Source organism: Varanus komodoensis, unplaced genomic scaffold (genome assembly GCF_004798865.1).
Source record: "Varanus komodoensis strain SLA01 unplaced genomic scaffold, ASM479886v1 scaffold33, whole genome shotgun sequence".
NCBI classification, from domain to species: Eukaryota; Metazoa; Chordata; class Lepidosauria; order Squamata; family Varanidae; genus Varanus; species Varanus komodoensis.
In genome coordinates this window covers 8856040-8874436 of record NW_025335817.1, presented here as the reverse complement: position 1 = coordinate 8874436, position 18397 = coordinate 8856040, and the positions used below count along the sequence as shown (strand labels likewise).

General features: G+C 45.5%; 1 protein-coding gene across 7 annotated transcripts in view; it reads right to left on the bottom strand.

Moving 5' to 3' along the window:
• The window catches only part of ADAMTSL3 (ADAMTS like 3), a 245472-nt gene that overhangs the window by 97231 nt on the left and 129844 nt on the right, over positions 1-18397 (bottom strand). For all 7 annotated transcript variants that reach the window (XR_006415544.1, XM_044438722.1, XM_044438720.1 and 4 more), the window contains one exon: positions 4722-4796. Coding sequence is in view for 6 of the 7 variants with exons in the window: in XM_044438722.1 (XP_044294657.1) it covers positions 4722-4796 (75 nt within the window). In the remaining variant the exon portion in view is untranslated. The remainder of the gene's footprint in view (positions 1-4721; positions 4797-18397) is intronic.

The window sequence follows — 18397 nt, the reverse complement described above, 5'->3', positions numbered from 1 at the left end:
GTTCCACTAATGGGCTGCGGCAGCATCATGAACTATCTTGAGGAGTAACATTCTCCGGCTCTTAAAAGGAGTAGATAGTGCAAGAGCTGAATGAGAAACAGCAATATCTTTCTCTGGATAAAGGATGTTAGTCCAAATTTATCCTTGGTCTAATTCCAATGAAAGCACTGGGCTTGGAAGGAGGATATAATTGGTCCACTGTGTCTAGACAGAAGTGTACCCAAACTCATTTGTTAAAAGGAGAGGAAATAATTTGTCACATTTCCTTAGAAAACTGCATGCCCCGTTTAAACAGAATTTAGAATGCTTAGGAGAGTTTAAAAAGAATCTGATCTTCTATAAATAACACCAGCAGCCTCCTGTAAAGTAAGCTGGCATTGCAGCTTATACTGATACATTGCAGGCAGCAGTGAGTGGCTAGCAGGTTATGTAAGGCCACCAGTGGCTGATGGGAGATTCAAGCAAGACAACTCGCATTCCATTCTGGCCGGGGAATTCTGGGAGTTGTAGGGCTTTTTGACTGAGCAGGTGTAGGATTGCACCCGAAGGATGGTTTCTCATGCTATTCCTACTCAGGGTATACACAGCGAATGAGTGCAGCTTATGCCAGTCGTGAGTGGTAGGCGGTTGCAGCCAAAACAGAGGATCATCTTGACTAGCACCTTTGTTCTGTGCGTGGACACGTGCATTTTATTTATTTAGTTAGTTAGTTATTAAAACATTTCTATGTATCAGGCCTGGGTTTCTGACAAGGGGCACGGTATTATTATTATTATTATTATTATTATTATTATTATTATTATTATTATTAGAACATTTCTATGTGTTCACAAATGCTTGTGCCAGAATGAGTGCGTTAGCCTTTATGGTGCCACCGGACTCTTTCTTGCTTTTAAATACTGGCAAGCATGGAGAGAGACACTCACAACCCATTGCTGGAACTTCATCAGTGAATGTCAGTGATGGATTAGAGGCCAGCCACCTCAAGCAATTCTCTATTAACAGCAATGCAAAGGCGGCCCATCTTTTCAGCAGGGGAGCTTAAGCCCAGCTACTCATTTTTTCCAAGAAATTGCATCACAGGGAGATAAAGATTTGCACCAAGGCTACCTGTACGCCCAGCTCCCGTATATTCTCACCTGCTTTAAGCCACTGCCTGTCACTAGCTGCTTCCCTATGGAGTGAACACAAAGTGCCTTGCATGTGTAATATTTTTATAGCTACTTCTTCAAAGGGCAAAGTAATATTTTGCAAACTAACTGGCAGCCATCTGGAAATATCAGCAAGCAGTGTTCTGGGTATATTCAGCGAGTGATGGCTTGAAAAGTCTATTTCATTTTGAGTGCAGGTTTATCCTAAAGACCAGAAAAGCCGGCATATGGATGAAGTTACAACCTAAGTGGAACAAGGCTAAGCAGGCATCTTCATTGCAGCTGGTAAACATCTGACTTAAAATGACCCCAGCTAAGGACTGAGTCAGCTTTATGAGAGGCTGCACTCTTAACAGATTTATGGCACCCGCAATTTGGTCCCCACAGCAGGGCTGAAGGGGTGAGAATAAATAGAAGTGTCTTTGGCCCATGCAGGGAGAGGTTTTGGACCAGGGGCCCTTCTACTGTCCACACACGTGGCAGAGTGATATTAACCCAACTACCATTTGCCACCTTTTTCCATGCTGTATTTTATGGCAAGATCCCAATTTAAAAATGGGCAAGCAAAGATGCTTTTGTGCCAGACACAGACACAGACTCTTTTAAAAACTTCGAATCAATCTGGGGGGGACATAGGAGGACTTTTCACCATTTCCTGATCTGAGTGCCAAAAATGATCTGCCCACAGTGGCTGAGTGGCCCTGCTCAGAGCCACAACTTTTGCTGGTTGGAGTAGCAGCACTTTCAGCCCCACAATGACCTCAGTTATCGAAACATTTATCGAGGCCAAAGAATGGGTTTCTTTTTTAAAAAGAACGGAATCACAGGACATTCAAAAGCCCAACAGAAAAGAAGGCTTGAGTGTGGGAACGCACAGCTGAGGTCCATGAATATAAGGCAGCCACTCTGCCAAAGTGATGGTTCCCAGTTGCACGAAAAGAGGCAGTGTTGACATATTCAGTCCTGCTTTAAGCACGAAACTGGTGCTTGCCTGAGATGTCCTGTGTTTGGAAGTTGGTGGACACAGGGAAAACTACCTGAGCCAAAAAACCTACCTGCTGCAATTCATGAGCTTTTCCCTTCAGACAATTCCCAAATAGGGAACATGAGCCCTGGATAGGAAACTCACCTATTTTCATCCTCTCAAATGGTAAACCATGTGTTTTCTTCTTCATACCCATAAAGTATAAACCAGAATTCAAATGTATGGCTGAAAGTTTTAAATGCAAGCTTCCATCTCTCTCTCGTGCACCCCCCACCAACTCCAGTTCACTTCCAGCTAGACCCCGATGCAAGTTCATGAACTTGGTTATCTAGCATAAGCCACTTGTAAAAATATTAGCTTCTGGTTTTGTTGCTTCTACAGCAGGAGGATTATTTTCAGAATGCTCTGGCTTATTTTGGATTCTAAAGCCCTTATCGAAACAGCTTCTGGAAAGCCTATCATGTTTTCTAACACCCCTCCCCCTTCACTTTAACTACCACCCCACACAAAACCAGTTCAAATCTCCACTGAAGGGTTCGTGGCAGTAAGAGCCACCCCATCTGACAGCGCATGAAAACCAAGTGAATAAAAATGTACAGATATGGAAGCCACAGAAGCAGCCTGCAATTCCAACGCTTCCCTGGGTGTTTCTCCACAAAAGGAGCACCCCAAGCCCTGAGTAAATTGCAAGCACACAGCTCTTTCCATTGCCTACAATTCATCTCTCTCTGCTTGCCTGCTTTTCTCCCTACCCCGTTTTGCCTTCCTTCTTTCAAACAGCTTGGGACCAGGATACCTAAAGGAGCGCCTTTTTCCCTATATGCCCTCCTGCCCACTAAGATCAGCAGCAGAGGCCCTCCTCTGGGAACCCTCTTTGAAAGAGGTCAGGAGACAGAGAACCCGGAGGAGGGCCTTCTCTGCGGTGGCACCCAGACTATGGAATGCGCTCCCTAGAGAGGTCTGCCTGGTGCGTCATTATATGCTTTTCGGCGCCAGGTCAAGACCTTTTTATTTAACCAGTATTTTAAAGTTAGTTAATTTTAATGCTATATTTATTTCATTTATAACTATGTTATTTTATACTGACGTGGTATAGCCAATTTATTTATTTGTTTAGGATTGGTAGGTTTTAATGTTTGTAAACCACCCAGAGAGTCCTCTGGGTTACATGGGTGGTATATAAATGCAAACAAACAAACGTCTAGTGTCTGAGAACTGTGACAAAGCTGAGCAGAATCCATCCTTCTGGCATGCACAGATTTTCCCTTGTACCCAGCCTAGTCTTAGAAAGCCAACTGAGCCCAGAGGTACTACTTGCTCTCAGGAGGAAGGCTGTGCTACTGGTAACCTCCTTCTGTGTCAGGGCACAAACGAAGGGTGCTGCGTGTGATGCGGAAGGGGGTGCCTTTCACGCAGTCATGTGGGGCTTGCTCCCTGGAGTGCCATGCCAACAGTGGGTGCTCACCAGGAACAGACTCATGGCCATGACAAAGCAGATGCAGTCCCGAGAGCCACGGCCAGGGAATCCAATGGATTCCCACTCCCAGATAGATTCCTCACACAGCCCTACATGGGAGGTCCTTTGTGGGGGACACCAGGTGGCAACACTGGCCCGTTTACAGAGGGGCGCGGCTTTTAATGTCCTTCCTTGCAAGGAGCACAGTGTAACCTCCCATTTCCATTTTATACTCACAACAATTCTGTGAAACAGCTCGGTTGAGGGATAGTGACAAGCCCAAGATCAGCCAGCTAGGTGGCGATTTGAACCTGGTTCTCCACAATGATTTTACCCCACTGATTCTCTCATGCAGAGAATCCTAAAGCCGGAAGAGGCCATGAAGGCCATCGCATCCAGCCCTGTGAGCATTGCGGGAGTCCAGCTTGAAGCATCCCTGACCAATGGCAGCCGGGGACATGCGTTGTACCTGCGTTGTCCTGCTTGGTGTTACTAGTGCTTTTTTTGTCATAAAACGCACCGGAACAGAGTTCCGGCACCTTTTTTCGACAGATTTTTCAAGTTTTAAAAGTAACTTTTGAAACTTTGATGTTTGGTCCACATGGATTCGAATCGCCCTGTCGAGCATAGCAGGTCGGTGGCAAAATCATTAAAACGGTGCATGTGGGCTGCTTGTGTGTCGAATCCGGCGCATGCGTACTTCGTCCATGCTGGTTGCGATGGCGCTGCTCGGCTGGCGATGGGTCGTGTGGTCGCGTGCTGAGTGCTTACTGCGGGTGGCGACTGTTATGTTTCGTTACACAACTGACGTGTGTGGGTGTGTGTACAGTGACTGACTACGTGAGAAAGGTAAATAATTTCATGAGTTCCGGCACCCTTTTTCTTACAAAAAAAGCACTGGGTGTTACTATGCAAGAGAAGTGGAGAAGATGCCGGGATATGGTTTTCAGCGGCAAAAAGCACATTTCTTGTAACATTCTAGCTCTTGCCTAAATTAAGTTTTGCTAATCAGGCACAGACAAAGGATTCTGATCTCCATGTACACCACATTCCCAAAGACTTGGAAGCATTAGACTAAACGTTTTCTTGCCCCAGTCCCTCTGTTAAAAGTGCATAAAGGTGTTCATACCAAGGTGTGCTGGTCCCTTCACAGAAATTCTTGCACTGTGACTCCCATGTGGAACAGCAATCATGGTTTCCTCTCCTAGGAAAATTAAAGGCACCATTTCAGAAATTACATCTTACAAGGGAATTACCGCATTTCATAACTACACTTTTTTTTTTTAAATGAACCTTCACTGAGTGCAGTTCAGAAAACATTTTTTACCTTTTTAAAACACACAAGCACATGTTACTAAGCACTTAAGCCCGGGTCTGCTTTCTGAACTATGCTACCATTAAGCTACATATGGACTTGTAAATCCATCCAGCTATTGGACAATTATTTTCTATTAACTAATGTAGTACATTAGCCATTGAATTTATGTCTTGTTGTCCTGGTTTTGTTTCCTAATTGAACAGGTTTAAAGGTTGCGCCACACAGAACCTCCATTGCTCAAGCGCACCGCAGCGGCTCTGTTGGAGTTGCCCACACTTCATTTCCTGCAGCAGGTCATGACTTTAATAAGCAGCAGGATTTGCAAGAAACAAATCAACCCCCTAACACTAAATCCTAAATTATTGCAATCTAGAGAAGCGCAAGTTAGGAAAGGGGAAAGTCCTTCAAAATGCCCACACCTTGTTATGTATGCTCACTATTACCATTTTTAAAGAATGACTCAGGACTCAGGAGTATCATGGACACAGCAACCTCTCCCCCTTTCCAAACCCTATGCATTGTTTACAGAAACTCTCTCTCTCTCTCTTTCTCTCTCTCACACACACACACGGATGTCTATACCTTTTTCCCTTTGCAAGGAATCCAAGCCTACCTGTCTCCAATTTATCTTCACAACAGCCCCATGATGTAGTTTAGGTTGAGAGTCAGTGACTGGCCCAAGGCGACCCAACGCTCTGCAGAAAGTCAGTGGCTGGTGCCCTCCTGGCTGAGTGGGGAGGAGCACTGGACCTCCCGAGCCCCAGTTCCACATTCTAATTGTTACACCACACTGGCTCTCTCCTATTCCAACCTTCAAAAGTGGTTTGCAACAATAAAAACACCATGCTAATAAAACAGAAGCAGCCACATAGCTATAAAAACAAGGAAAATAAATGCAATCACTTGCAAAGGGAGCAGGTTGTTAAACTGGATTAAAAATCCTGGTGGAAAGTCTTGCCTGCCTGCTTCAAATCCGTCCAAATCATTCTCAAGCAGAGTTCCCACGAAGGTACTGCTGCCAAGAAGGCCCCACCCCCTGGTTTTGGAGCACAATGAACAGGTTCATGCAGAGGTGGCAGTGCTGCTGATGTCCATGCCTCGCGCCATTTATACGCACAAATATGACTACTTCTTGGCCATTAAAGAGCACTGTTCCAGTGTGCCATGTGCGTCACACACTTATCTCAGTAATCCTTACAATACATCTCTCAGCAGACAGCTATTATTCTCTCTACTATGAGCACCTCTTTTCTTCTGTCCCTGCCCAGTTTCCTTAACACACACACCCTTGCTAAAAGGGATCCAAACACCGTTCTGAACTGCCACATCTGCTCTTGCTCCATTAAATCAGCCTGATTTAATCCAATAAATCACTGGAAGTGAGAAATCAAGTGTCCATGAACAATATGTGAGCTTCAATGGGATCTGAGCAAGCTAAATTACTGGATCATGGTCCATGTTTCCAAATTCCAGAGGCATTAGAAGTGAAAGCAGCACTGGCTCCGTGCAGGCCCTCACAAACCCCACAGGAGCTGAGGTGGCCTTCGGGGTCTTCAGCATGTGCCCCAGGCAGCTACTGGGTGCTGACACCAAGCCAGAGAGCTTAGGAGCACTGGACGTGTGGGGAAGAGGCCCCTGTAAGAGAGCAGCTATGCTGGACCAGACCAAGCACCTACCTAGTCCAACATTCTGTGTGCACAGAGACCACCGAGATGCCAATGGAAAGCCCACAAGCAGGACTTGGGCAGGCTCGCACATCACAGCCAGTTCTTGAGTTCAGTGAGCTTACCCAAATAACCCATGAACTACTTTGACATCTGAACCCAGGAACTCTGGCAGGAGGGGCAGGTTAGGGGTCCAAGAAGGCAAAGTCAGTCCAAAAACAAACCATGGGGAATGGTTGAGTTATCTCTAGGTTGTTTAACCCCTGAACAACCCAGGCTTCCTTGGCTTTGATTTTATAACCACCACCACCCAGGGTTGATTGAGCTAGGAGATTCAGAGCCAAAGCGATGAACATATGGGTGCAGCGTGCTTGCTCACTCCTGCTCAGCCAAGACTACTTCTAGGTTAAACAGCCCAGAAACTGCAGTTGTGTGTGAACCGGGTCTGTGAGCGCAACATCACTCTGCTACTAGTGCTCTGCTCACTGGCATGCCCAGAGCATCTAGTCTTGGGATCCGGTGATCCTTTGATTCCAGAAAGCAGTGCTCTTTGACCTTTTTCTCATTGAGCGGCATGGCATGGAAAACTGGGGACGTGCAAAGAATCTCCTGAACTTTAAAATATAATTAACTACAATTATAAGTAGTGATGGAGGAAAAGGCAGTCTAACCCTTCTCCAGAAAGTTTTGCAATATTCCTCAGACCCTACTGCTTTTCTCCACAGAGGGAGAATGTTTCTCCTGTGGGTAGGAATGCAATTTCCAGGTGGAAAATATGGGCTAATTTTAAAAAGTGGGTTAAAGTAGGAAGGGCTAAACACTCTCACATGCTCTAATCACAGCTGCAATTATGTTCAAAGACCACGTTTAACAGAAACATAATTTCTACCCACACCGCCTCTAGTTTAGCCAAGAGCCAGGTTGCCCCTACCATTAGGCAGAGTGAGGAAACTGCCAAAGGAGCGAATCACTGCTGGAAACAGTAGGGGCTTTCTTCATTTATTTATTGCATTTCTATGTCATCCATTAACCAAAGCTCTCTGGGAGGTTCACAAAACAAAACTTAAAACCATAAATACACAAGCATAGTAGAACATTGGATAAAAACCATAGCATCTGTCTGTAGATCACGCTTTCTGCCAATGATTCTGCAGCATGTGTGTGTGTGGGGTGGCGGCAACTCCCCACCCTAAGTGCAGAGAATATCAGGTGACTATTCATTGAAAAGATGCTCTTTTCGGGATGATGTGAATCAGAAAAAAATCTGAGACATTTCAGCTTGTCCCTACATGCAACACCAAATTAAATTACGGAATTTGCTGCCACAAGATGTGGTGAGCCAGCCCGTGGCCTGGGTGGCTTCAAGGGATATTTGGCAAAATTAACGGAGGAGGAGTGGTCTACCAGTGGCTATGCGAAGCACCAGGCCAGCGGGGCGTGCGGGGCCAGCGGAAGCGCGCCGAGCACCGGGAACCGACAACAAAGCGGGCCGCTCATTCCTGCCCTAGGACCAAATGCCCAAGTGCCTCTAGATCGCCACTGCTGGACAAAGACGCAATGAGCCACGGGCCACTTCCACCATGGCTGCTCTCAAGTTGTTCGCGAAGCTCGGAGGCTGCTTCCAAGGAACGCTTTGGCCGTTCTTCATGCAAAGACATTAATAAGCACAACAGGGACCCAGCGTGAACCACAGTCTGCCACCAAGTCTGTAGATTTAAAAGGTCTCCAATTGTCAAGTGTACAATCCATACACTGACTGAAACAAAAACCCTTATATTTTTACACACCAGTGCACAGGGGGTTGTTAAGCCACACAATTCTATTAAACCAGTAAGACCTGGGCTGTTTAAAAAAAAGAAAGCAAGCACTACTAAATTCCTATGACATTTTAGAGGGAGCCTGCTACAACCAACTCCTGTATGCTATAATTTCCAGATATTTAGCCTATTTCTATTCAGAGCCCTGCTGGATCAGAACAAGAGTCCATTAGTCTAGGCTTGGATAAACCTGGGCATCTCCACCGCCCCCCCCCACCCGACTACATTCCTGCCAGTGGAACAGCACCAACATTTGGTAGCATGGTGGCAGTTAACCCACAGATTTCCACGGCAAGTTATGGCAGAGGTTTGGAAGAACCGCTTTAGCTTGCTTTCCAACTGAACCTTTTTCTGCAGCTCCACTCTCGCAATGCTACAGCGTAACGACATTAGAGGCTGGGGGAAGCACGCAGTCTCCTGTTGGGTGCCATCCAGCAGCCTACCAGCTGTGACAGGGAAGTCCCATTTGGCCATCATGACTAATAACTTCTGATAAGTGCAAACATCTATCCAGTTTCTCCACACTAGGCATAATTCTATAGACAACTATCAGGTGCCTTCTCCTGCCATCCATCATCTAAATTCAAAAGCCCCAAATGCTTTCTCCTATGGTGGGTTCTCCAAACTTCTGATAACTTGCACTGCCCGTTCTTGCAAATTTTCTAGCTCTGTTACTGAACACTTTACAATATCCTCATACCATCTTCAGCTCCAGACTTCTGCTTGTCTCCAGCTTTCATGACAAATGGGAGCAACAGTCAATGAATCCCTAACTTCAGGGTCAGCAGAAGGCAGATCTCCAGATGTTTTGAGATTCAACTCTCAGCTTTTTGCATATTGCTGGAAACCTACCTTCCGCCTGTCCCTGCCTTATTCATCAGCATGGAAGCACTTGAATGTGCCTCTCATTTCCTGCAGTAACACATGTGTCTAGAACACAGTGAGCCATGAACAGTAACAGTTCCACTCCTTTTTATACTAGTCAGACTGTATCTGGAGCACTGTATCTCGTTTTAGGCACCACACTCTCAGAAGACACTGGCAAACCGGAATTCCAGAAGAGCAAGGTTAAGGTGGTGAGGGGGTTTGGCACATTTTGTGGGGGTGTGAATTCATGCAATGCCAAATTAGTGCAACATTGAACTTGTGCAAATGTGCACAAATGAGTTTCTGTAAAATCTGATTCCATCACTTATTGGACAGCGGGAGAAAAGGTGCCTAACCATCTGTGAAACAAAGACAAAGCAGGTTTTACGGCATCTGTACGACTGCCTGAACTGGATCAGAACATAAAGACAAAACACGGCTCAAAGTCCAACAGGAACTGGTTTGATGTCCCAATCCTGCTCCTAACAGCATCCATACTATTAATATGCAGATCAGAGGAGAGCAGAACATACATTACCGGAAGTTTTGGACTTCAACTCCCAGAAGTCCCCTGCCAATATGGCCAATGGACAGGAATGCTGGGAGTTGATGTCCAAAGCATCTGGAGATCTACTTTCTGCCCACCCCTGGTGTTGAACAACTCCTGGACATGTGGAAGCAACTGCAAGAGGAGAGTAACTTACAAAGTGGAATGCTGTTTTGCTCCTTCTCCTGGACTCATACATCTTGTCTCTACTTTGAAGCAAATGCCGCTGAACAGAATTAGCCACGATGCAGGCACTGGGAATGATTTCAAGGAAATGTGACCAAGGGTAGTTGGCCTTTCCCCTTTGTTATCACCTCTCCCCGCTTACCACGTGTGCTTTAATATATGTGTTGGGGCAGGAATGGAGATACAGGACCATCTAGATGCCACTAGACTGCAAATCCCATTGGCCCCAGCCAGCAGTCAAGGATGAGAGATATGGGAGTTGTAGCTCAACATCTAGAGAGCCACATATTCCCCATCCCTGCACTAGGGAATGGTTGGGGCAAGTGTTTCATACTATCAACTATCTGCTTCAGAATTAAGCAACCTCCTTTCCTTAAGATGCCAGGGCAAACAGCATGTCTTAAGTCATAAATAGTGATATCTTTTTTGAAAATGTGCCGTAGCTCTAAAGAGTTAAACGTTACTAAATTCCAAAGCATGGGGGGGAAATTAAAATGTTAAATTTTGAAAGCAGCAAGACAGATCCCAGGAAATAAAAAAGGACTTATGGTTCATTAGATAGATAAAATCCAACTTAGTCTGGTGCCACATCATTCAACAGAAAGAAATAGCAGAGTTTGTAGTTTATTCTGATCAAAAGTGATATCTTCCAAACAAAATGTTCAAAATGCTGCGAAAGGGGCTCAGATGGGACCACAGCGATGTAAGCAGGATTTTCTGCCCACGGCAGAATGTAACATTATTACAGCCCTTATTGTTCTTACTGGGGCATCAACAGTCTGTCCCAAACGCTTGAATGACTTGAGGCAAAAATCCAGAGGCTTCTCCTGGAACCTTTAAGAAAATGAATTGACTTTAGAATAGCTGCTTGAAACAATTTCACATGTTTTCCTGTATAAAAGAGGGAGACTTACTAACTTCCTAAAAAGCGCACTGCTTGTCAACACGGAACTACTGAAAGCCAGCAGCCACTGACATTTCTCCGTCCATGACCCACTTTTAACTGCCAATTGCAGCATTCTGCATCTGGCTCATTATTGGACCCAGGAGGGCTAATCTGTTCTTAGGTAAATTGCAGTGTGTGGTGTAGCGGCACGTTTTGAAATACAGGTGTTCGTCATGACAGTCCTGGAAGGAAAAATAACACGATGGAGGCTGTCCTGCATCAGGCACATCATGAGGCAGCAAGACTCACTGGAGAAGACAATCACGCAAGGGACAGTCAAAGGCAGAAGCGGAGGAGGAAGACCAAATATGAGATGGATCAAGTCCATAAAGGAAGCCACAGGCTTATGTTAACAAGAGCTGGGCAGGGTTGCCAAAAACCTGACATTTTGAAGGGCATTCATCCATAGGGCTGCCATAAGTTACAAATGACTTGATGGCATATTTCATCATTTTTGCTTCCAGGACAAGTTCTGGTTTCATTTGATCTAGAACCCACTCATTCATCTTTCTGTCAGTGCAGAATATTTGTGATTTTTCTTCTCCAGCATCATTTTTCAAATACACCATTTTTGTTCCTTTCAGCTTTCTTTACTGTCCAGCTTCCACACTCATACATAGTGATCCATCATGATTAGTACCCATTTGTATCCAGTACCCATGAATCTGCCTTAAGTCTCATTCAAAGCCATTCATTCTGGTGGCCTTCTTCTGCTTGCAAACCGCATAATTTAGCTATGCATCGTGTAAGGAAGACCATCCTTTGATCCATCCTGCATTTACCACCCTTCAGCTGCACTTGAGGAGCATGGGTTCTAGAGTTATAAGACAACCAGAGAAATTTCTCCTCCTCTACTTTCCCCACACCATGCATAATTTTACACACCTCCGTCATATCCCTGCTTACTCAAATTTTTCTCCTAAATTAAAATTTTGCAAGCATTGTGTCCATTCCTCATAAGAGAGTCGTCCTTTTATTGCTATGGTTGTCCTTTTTCTTAGAATAGTAGATTTGGAAGGGGCCATGAAGGCTATTGAGTACAAGCCCCTACTTTTGCAGGACATCAGTTCACACCATCCCATTCAGGTGGCTGTCCAGTTTCTTTCTGAATGTCTCCAGTGTGGGGGAGCCCACCTCCTCTCTAGGTAGCTGGTTCCACTGTCGTATTGCTCTGACAGTGAGGAAGCTTTTCCTGATGTCCAGCCTGAATCTGGGTTGTTGCAACTTGACTTAATTATTCCATGTCCTACACTCTGGCATCAGTAAGAAGAGATCTTGGCCTTCCTCTTTGTGACAGCCTTTGAGGTACTTATAGAGGGATACAATGTTTGCACTCGGTCTTCTCTTCTCAAGGTTGAACATGCCCAGTTCTCTGTCTCTCCTCTTCACTACTTTCATCTCTATCTTATCCTTTTTGAGTTGATCAAAACTACACACTATATTTCAACTGCAGCTACTCCACAGAGCTGTACAAATGCATTATCATACTGGCAGGGTATCTTTAAATTTCTTTCCATAGGCACTCTAACATTGAACTGGCCTTTCCCCCACAATTGCTGCTAATACTTCCAGTATGTATGTGCTTAGGGGGTTCTGCCCCAGTGTGTCTCAGTTTACACTTACACTGAGTTGCACTTGACATTTTCTGTCTAGTTTGGAGATATATATTTGGAGCACTTTGAAATCTTTGTGGTTTACTACCTTGAATAATAATTTGGTGTCATCTACAAAGTGGCCTTCTTACCACTCAGACCCAATTCTAGGATTCTTGGGCTTCTGTGGATATATGGATATCCCTGGAACATGGTATGAAATTCAACAGATTATGTGAGGTATCTGTGGCACTTCTTTCATTACTGGGTTCCTAGAAGCCCCTGCATGAGCGCCATCATTTCATGCATTTCAGAGACACGTAATTGTCTGCCCTGAGAAGTGGAAGTTAGGCTGAGATATCAACTTGCCCCCAGATGAAAGGAAATATATTTCCTTCTGCTGGGACATGGGTGGCCAAATGCTGGAAGAGGGAAGAAACTTGATCTCTAGCAGATATTTTCAAGCAAAAACTTCAATTTTTTCAAAAGCTCATTAAAGTGTTGGGATACATACTTTCAGCATTGGAACTGAAAGAAAAAACTCAACAGAATGTTTGAAAGTAAGTCTTTGCAATAAACAAAGAAATATAAGTGCCAGTTAACAGTAGAATTTAGTTATAAAATTGTATAAAATGCTAGATTTAATTTACAGTTCTGTCTGAGTCTGGTTGGATTATTATATGCCTTATATTTTTTAAAATAGTTAATGTTATTGAATAGCTTTTGTTTTGTTTTTTAAAGCAGGAATTTGAACTTGGGTTTCTCCCTATGACCCATCTTACTCAGTGTCTTGCTTCTGTATTTTCTGCCTTACACTTAAAACTTCCTTCAGAAAAGTAAGTGGAGCAGAAGCACGAATGCCAGTGGCTCTCTCCCACTTTGCTTCCAGGTCTCCAGCCTTTGCAAGAGGCCCAGAGGTGTGGCAAGAGGAAGTATGAAAGAAAGACAGAGGGCCACCTCTGCGCTCTATCTGCAGGGGTTTGGAGCAGCTCAGCTGAGCAACTGCACCCAAGCATCTGCTAAACAGGGGGGCTCAGATATTCCCCTGCATCAGCTGCTCACAGCCTATCATGCACTTCCCTGGAATCTGAAGAGGATTTAAAGCTCTGGATATTGAAATAGATCAGGGGCATGAAGGAATGTGAACAGTGCCCTCATTTATCCACAGGATAGGGGATACCTGACAGGAACGTGAAGGGATGCGAACAATGCCCGCATCTGTGCTACGGGCAAATGAGAATCCTGTTCATATCCCTTCATGCTCCATTGCCAAATATCTGCCATGCATTAAACCTGTACAAAAGCACTGAAATCAGTTCCAAAACTACAGGCATAATTTTGCAAGGGTCCATGCTGTTCTTGTCAGCATCTGAAACAAAATTTTTTCACATCATGTTTTGCCCATCAGTAAAAACAGAGGCAAGAGACAAAAGGACCTGAAAAAAGGGGGGAAGATGGAGTTCAACCCTAAAGCTTTTCAGGAGACAGAACTGATATTTATGCTAATAGGAGTTCCATATATAAAACACCTAAGATATTCCACATTCCCTGGAGCATGGCAAGTTTTCCAGCTTACTACACTTTCTCTTTGAACATCATCAGTCAAATGTTTGATCATTTTCCCAGAAAGGTGAGATTTGTGCATGTTTTTGCTTGATGTCTTTCTGATGCCTTTGCCTGTTTTAACAAGTGTTATGCTGACAGTTTGCTTCCTATGTTCAGAGCTGCTTCTTTTAGAGAGTTGAAACTCATGATTTCTGCAAAACAGTCACTGCTCAACATGTCTCTTGGTTTTTGGGCTGAGTTAGTGGCCCTGTTTGCCTACAGGACTGTCCTAAGAAAGAAAAAGGGAGTAACTCCAAGGATTGGGCCCATTCCTCCTACAAAAGAGCTTTCAAAACCAGTGGATACAGATTCTGATTCAGGCAAAGACCAGAATCCACAGCTGACACACCAAGGCCAAGCAATGAGCCTACAGATAAGCTAGGGAATCACTGAGAATCAGCCAGTTTCAAAGTTTTGTAGGAAAGTTTAGTGAGCAGGCTGATATGAGAAGAACCTAACATCATGAACCCAAGAATACAGGGTCAGGCTGAAGGAAAACCCTCAGACTTTCCAAGCAATTGGTCCTGAAACAGGGAACCCACCTCGGAAGTCAGGTTGCTTACCTGTAACTCGTTCGAGTGGTCATCTGTGCATTCACACATGTGAGCTTTGTCACACAGTGCAAGGCTTGGATCAGAAAGAAACTTCCAAAGCTAAACAGCATGGAGTGGGTGGGAGCCACCTGTCTTCTGGGGCTGTGGGTAAGGGGGAGCTTCCCCCACTTCCTCAGTTGTCTTGTAGACCGCGGTGCCTCCAGGTGACTGAACAGAGGGTGTGAGGTCGACCGCCACCCAGGCCCCCCCAAATACCCTGCGTGGTATGCTTGGTGTTTGTTTTTTAATAGGAGAAATGAGGAAGGGAAGGACACAGAAGGAAACAAAGGATGAGAGGTAAGTGACGAAGCTCAAACGAATCAGGTGATGCAGCGTGGTGTGCAGTCAGGAAGAAAAGTATCCAAGGCCCTGGAAGGGGTGGGGGTCTCCCACCCACTCTGTGACGTTTAGTTTTGGAAGTTTCTCTCTGACCCAGGAGTTGCTCTGTGTGGCAATGCGCACGTGTAAGATGCACAGAGACCACGAAGGAGGAGGTGTGGCTTACCCTCCTCAGTTTGGAAAGGAGGAGGGGTATGCAGTCTGGCACCCACGTCTTATCATTAAGCCCCATCGCCCTAATGGCCGGGGCACCAACTCTGTGTGTTTCGTTGGTTGACTTCTGCATGCTCTTCTTTTGTTCTACAGCACCTGCCAAGCAGGTCAGCTCTAACATACATAAAAACATGATTTTTTGTTAGAAAGCCTTTGCCCTGATCGGCTTGAAAAGCAGGGAAGAGAGAAATGGCCATGTCAGTATCAGCATCTTGTGGGAAGCCTCAGGCTTGCAGGAGTAGAAAAATAATTTAGGGAAAACAAAAGAAAAATGAGGACTGAGTATACTTAACTGCCGTGGCTTGTAAACCTTTGTGAAACTAGTCTGACTCTACATGTGACTGTAATATCTGTTTCAGTTCACATGCCCTTTTGAGATGCTATAAGAAGTGTCTGTGTGTGTGGGAGGGGAGGGTGCGTCCCCTAGAAAGCAATAATCCAAAGCAACCACTCACTGTTAATTATCTTTCGCAGCTCCTATTTCAGTACAGCATCAAAACCAAAGCAGTGCCCACCATACAACTACACTTTACCTTAACTTCAGGTATCACCTATTATGATCCCATCGCATCCCCGAATTAATCAAATAAAGGCAAAATCCTACGCACCTTTACACAGGACAGAAAGTCTTACGGACAAGCTGGGTGAAGAATACTAGAAGCTGTAAGACTAAGTCAGTCTGCAGCTTAGCACTTTCTTTGATTAAGCGCTGCATCAGGACAGCCTCAGGCTTTGGACGAGGCATTTGAGTAAGTCGGACCAGCCCCGTTTGCATGGCCCCTGCCCTTCATGACTGATCGCACCACGGAGAGCGGAAAAACCTGGCTGGGTCCAAGAGGTTACACTTTCCTTATGAGAGGGGGGAATCCTTGGACCCGTAAGAGCTGAATGATCATAAGCCAGAGGCTAGCATCAGCCTCCCGGGCGAGGTGCTTGAGCAAGTGAGAAAGCGGCAGCCTCCCCACCACCCCCCCTTCTGTTCAAGTGACCTAATGTTTTGCTTTCACACTGCTGGGTATCAGAAGCAAATAGTGGCTTGTTGACATTAACACAGAAGAAATTGGGTTGCTTTTTGCTACTGCACCAGGAAATTGAAGCAGCAGAAATCATCAGTGCGCGTGTTGGGGTGACCGGAGCCACAAAAATGGCCCATGGATACATGGGCATGTCTCACATCGTCCACCCCCATTTAAATGAAATCTCTGATCTAAATTTCAGAGATTTAGAATGCAAGGTCACTGAGCAAGTGCAATTTCCAGAAGCTGCCCCACGTGCAGAAGAGAAATCGGCACTGTGTGAGCTCCGGTTCAGCTTCGTAGCAATGCCAGGGGGCCCTGCTTCTTGCCCCCCACTCAACGCTCCTGGCAAGACTTCCTCCAGAGTTTCAAATATTCTACCCGCCTGCACTGATACGGTATCTCTAAGAGAGACCATGTTTTCCTATTCCTTCTCACCTTGGGGACCATTTTATTAAACAATGTCCATATGCTACAAGAGCAACTGAAAAAAGGGGTATCTCTGTGTGTTTTAGACGATGCACTGCAACTAGTCAGTGACAAAAACAATGAATCTAATATACAAGCTCAGGCACCGAAATGCTTGTGTGTGTCATAGAGTCACACCTTTACACCCAAATAATAAAATGAGAGGCTTCGGCAAGCTTCCATCTCCAAAATCCCACTGAAATGGAATGATGAGAAAACCGTGTAAGTGCAGCTTTGATCCAAAGCACATCAAGAAGGAGGGGGGGGGAGTCTACAATGGCCATTTTGCACAATGATTGGGAGGGGATCAGGCCCTCAGTAAAGTTGATTGTTCCTTAAAACTAGGTTTGAAGCATTTGACCCACCTCCCTGGCAAGAATGCAATGTCTCAATAAACTCCGAGTGCTCAGAAATGAACAAGGAGCCAAACTCTTCTCTTGGCGAGTTTTCTCCAGGGCTCAGCTTCAACTTCTTTTACATCACAGCAGGAGTCCCAATACCCTCTGGCCTTATATCAGAACATGCCTGCCCCTTTCTGGTCTTTAATAAGTCTTCACCCCTGTAATCTTAAGGGGCCGCCTGCATTCTCTCTGCCCTCCGAACAATCTGCCTGCTGAACAGAACAAATGCAGCCAGAATAAATTATGGAGACCCAGCAAAAGAATTTGCTGTACTTCGCTTCAAAGGATCAGGTCTCCTAAGCAGACTTATTTATCTTTCTTACCTCTGCAACTAAGAGGGAAATGGAATTCTCCTTCTGTACAGGCATGGGGGATACACTGAGGTTGAAAAATCTATCACTGCAACTGCAGGCTACCAATCTCAGTCCTCCTCTTCCCTTAGGACATGGATGGCTAACAGGCATGCGTTGTGGGAAGTTTTGATTTAATCTTGAAACATTCACAAATGCATCCACAAAACTAGAAAATGATGATCATTTTCATCATCATTCAGCCTAGTTTCCCCTGTGTAGTGCACACACATGATCTCAGTAAACCTAGCAACAGCCTTGCTAGGCTGGGTCAGCATCTTTTTATGTATGGGTGAAAGGTGTCTGCACCAGGAAGTACGTGGCAGGAATCCACAGCTGGGAATGCAGGCTGTGGTGGATGGAGGCGTAAGGGCAACCCATACTTGCCCAGCCAAGGACTGGACTCCCGGCAAGATGTGGCAGTGCCAGACATGCAGGCAAAGTCAGGCACAGGTGTGAGCCAAGGGCTCGCAAGACTAGTGGCAGAGAGCAAGTCGGCAAGACAAAGCAGCCCCCATAAACACCCCACTGATCCAGCAAAGCTGAGCAGGCCTGCGAAGCCTCTCAGAGCCTCCTGTAGCCCCCTGCTAGCCTGCAAGACTGGCCTGGTCCTGGTCCTGGTCCTGGAAGTACCTGCAGCTGCCAATCCATCACGTGCTTGCAGGTGGATCAGGCTGCATTCCATCAGGTCAGTTTGCAGATCCCAGCAAAGGGGGTGCGTTGAAAGATAATGCCTGGCAGATGGCTATCCTGGCAATAAGTGGATCAGCATCCTCATGTGCCCTCATGCCCCTTAACATCTATGGGGGAAGCCCTGCTCCAGGAAGCCCCTCTAAGAGAGGTGAAAAGGTCATCAACTCGGAGTAGGGCCTTCTCTGCTGTG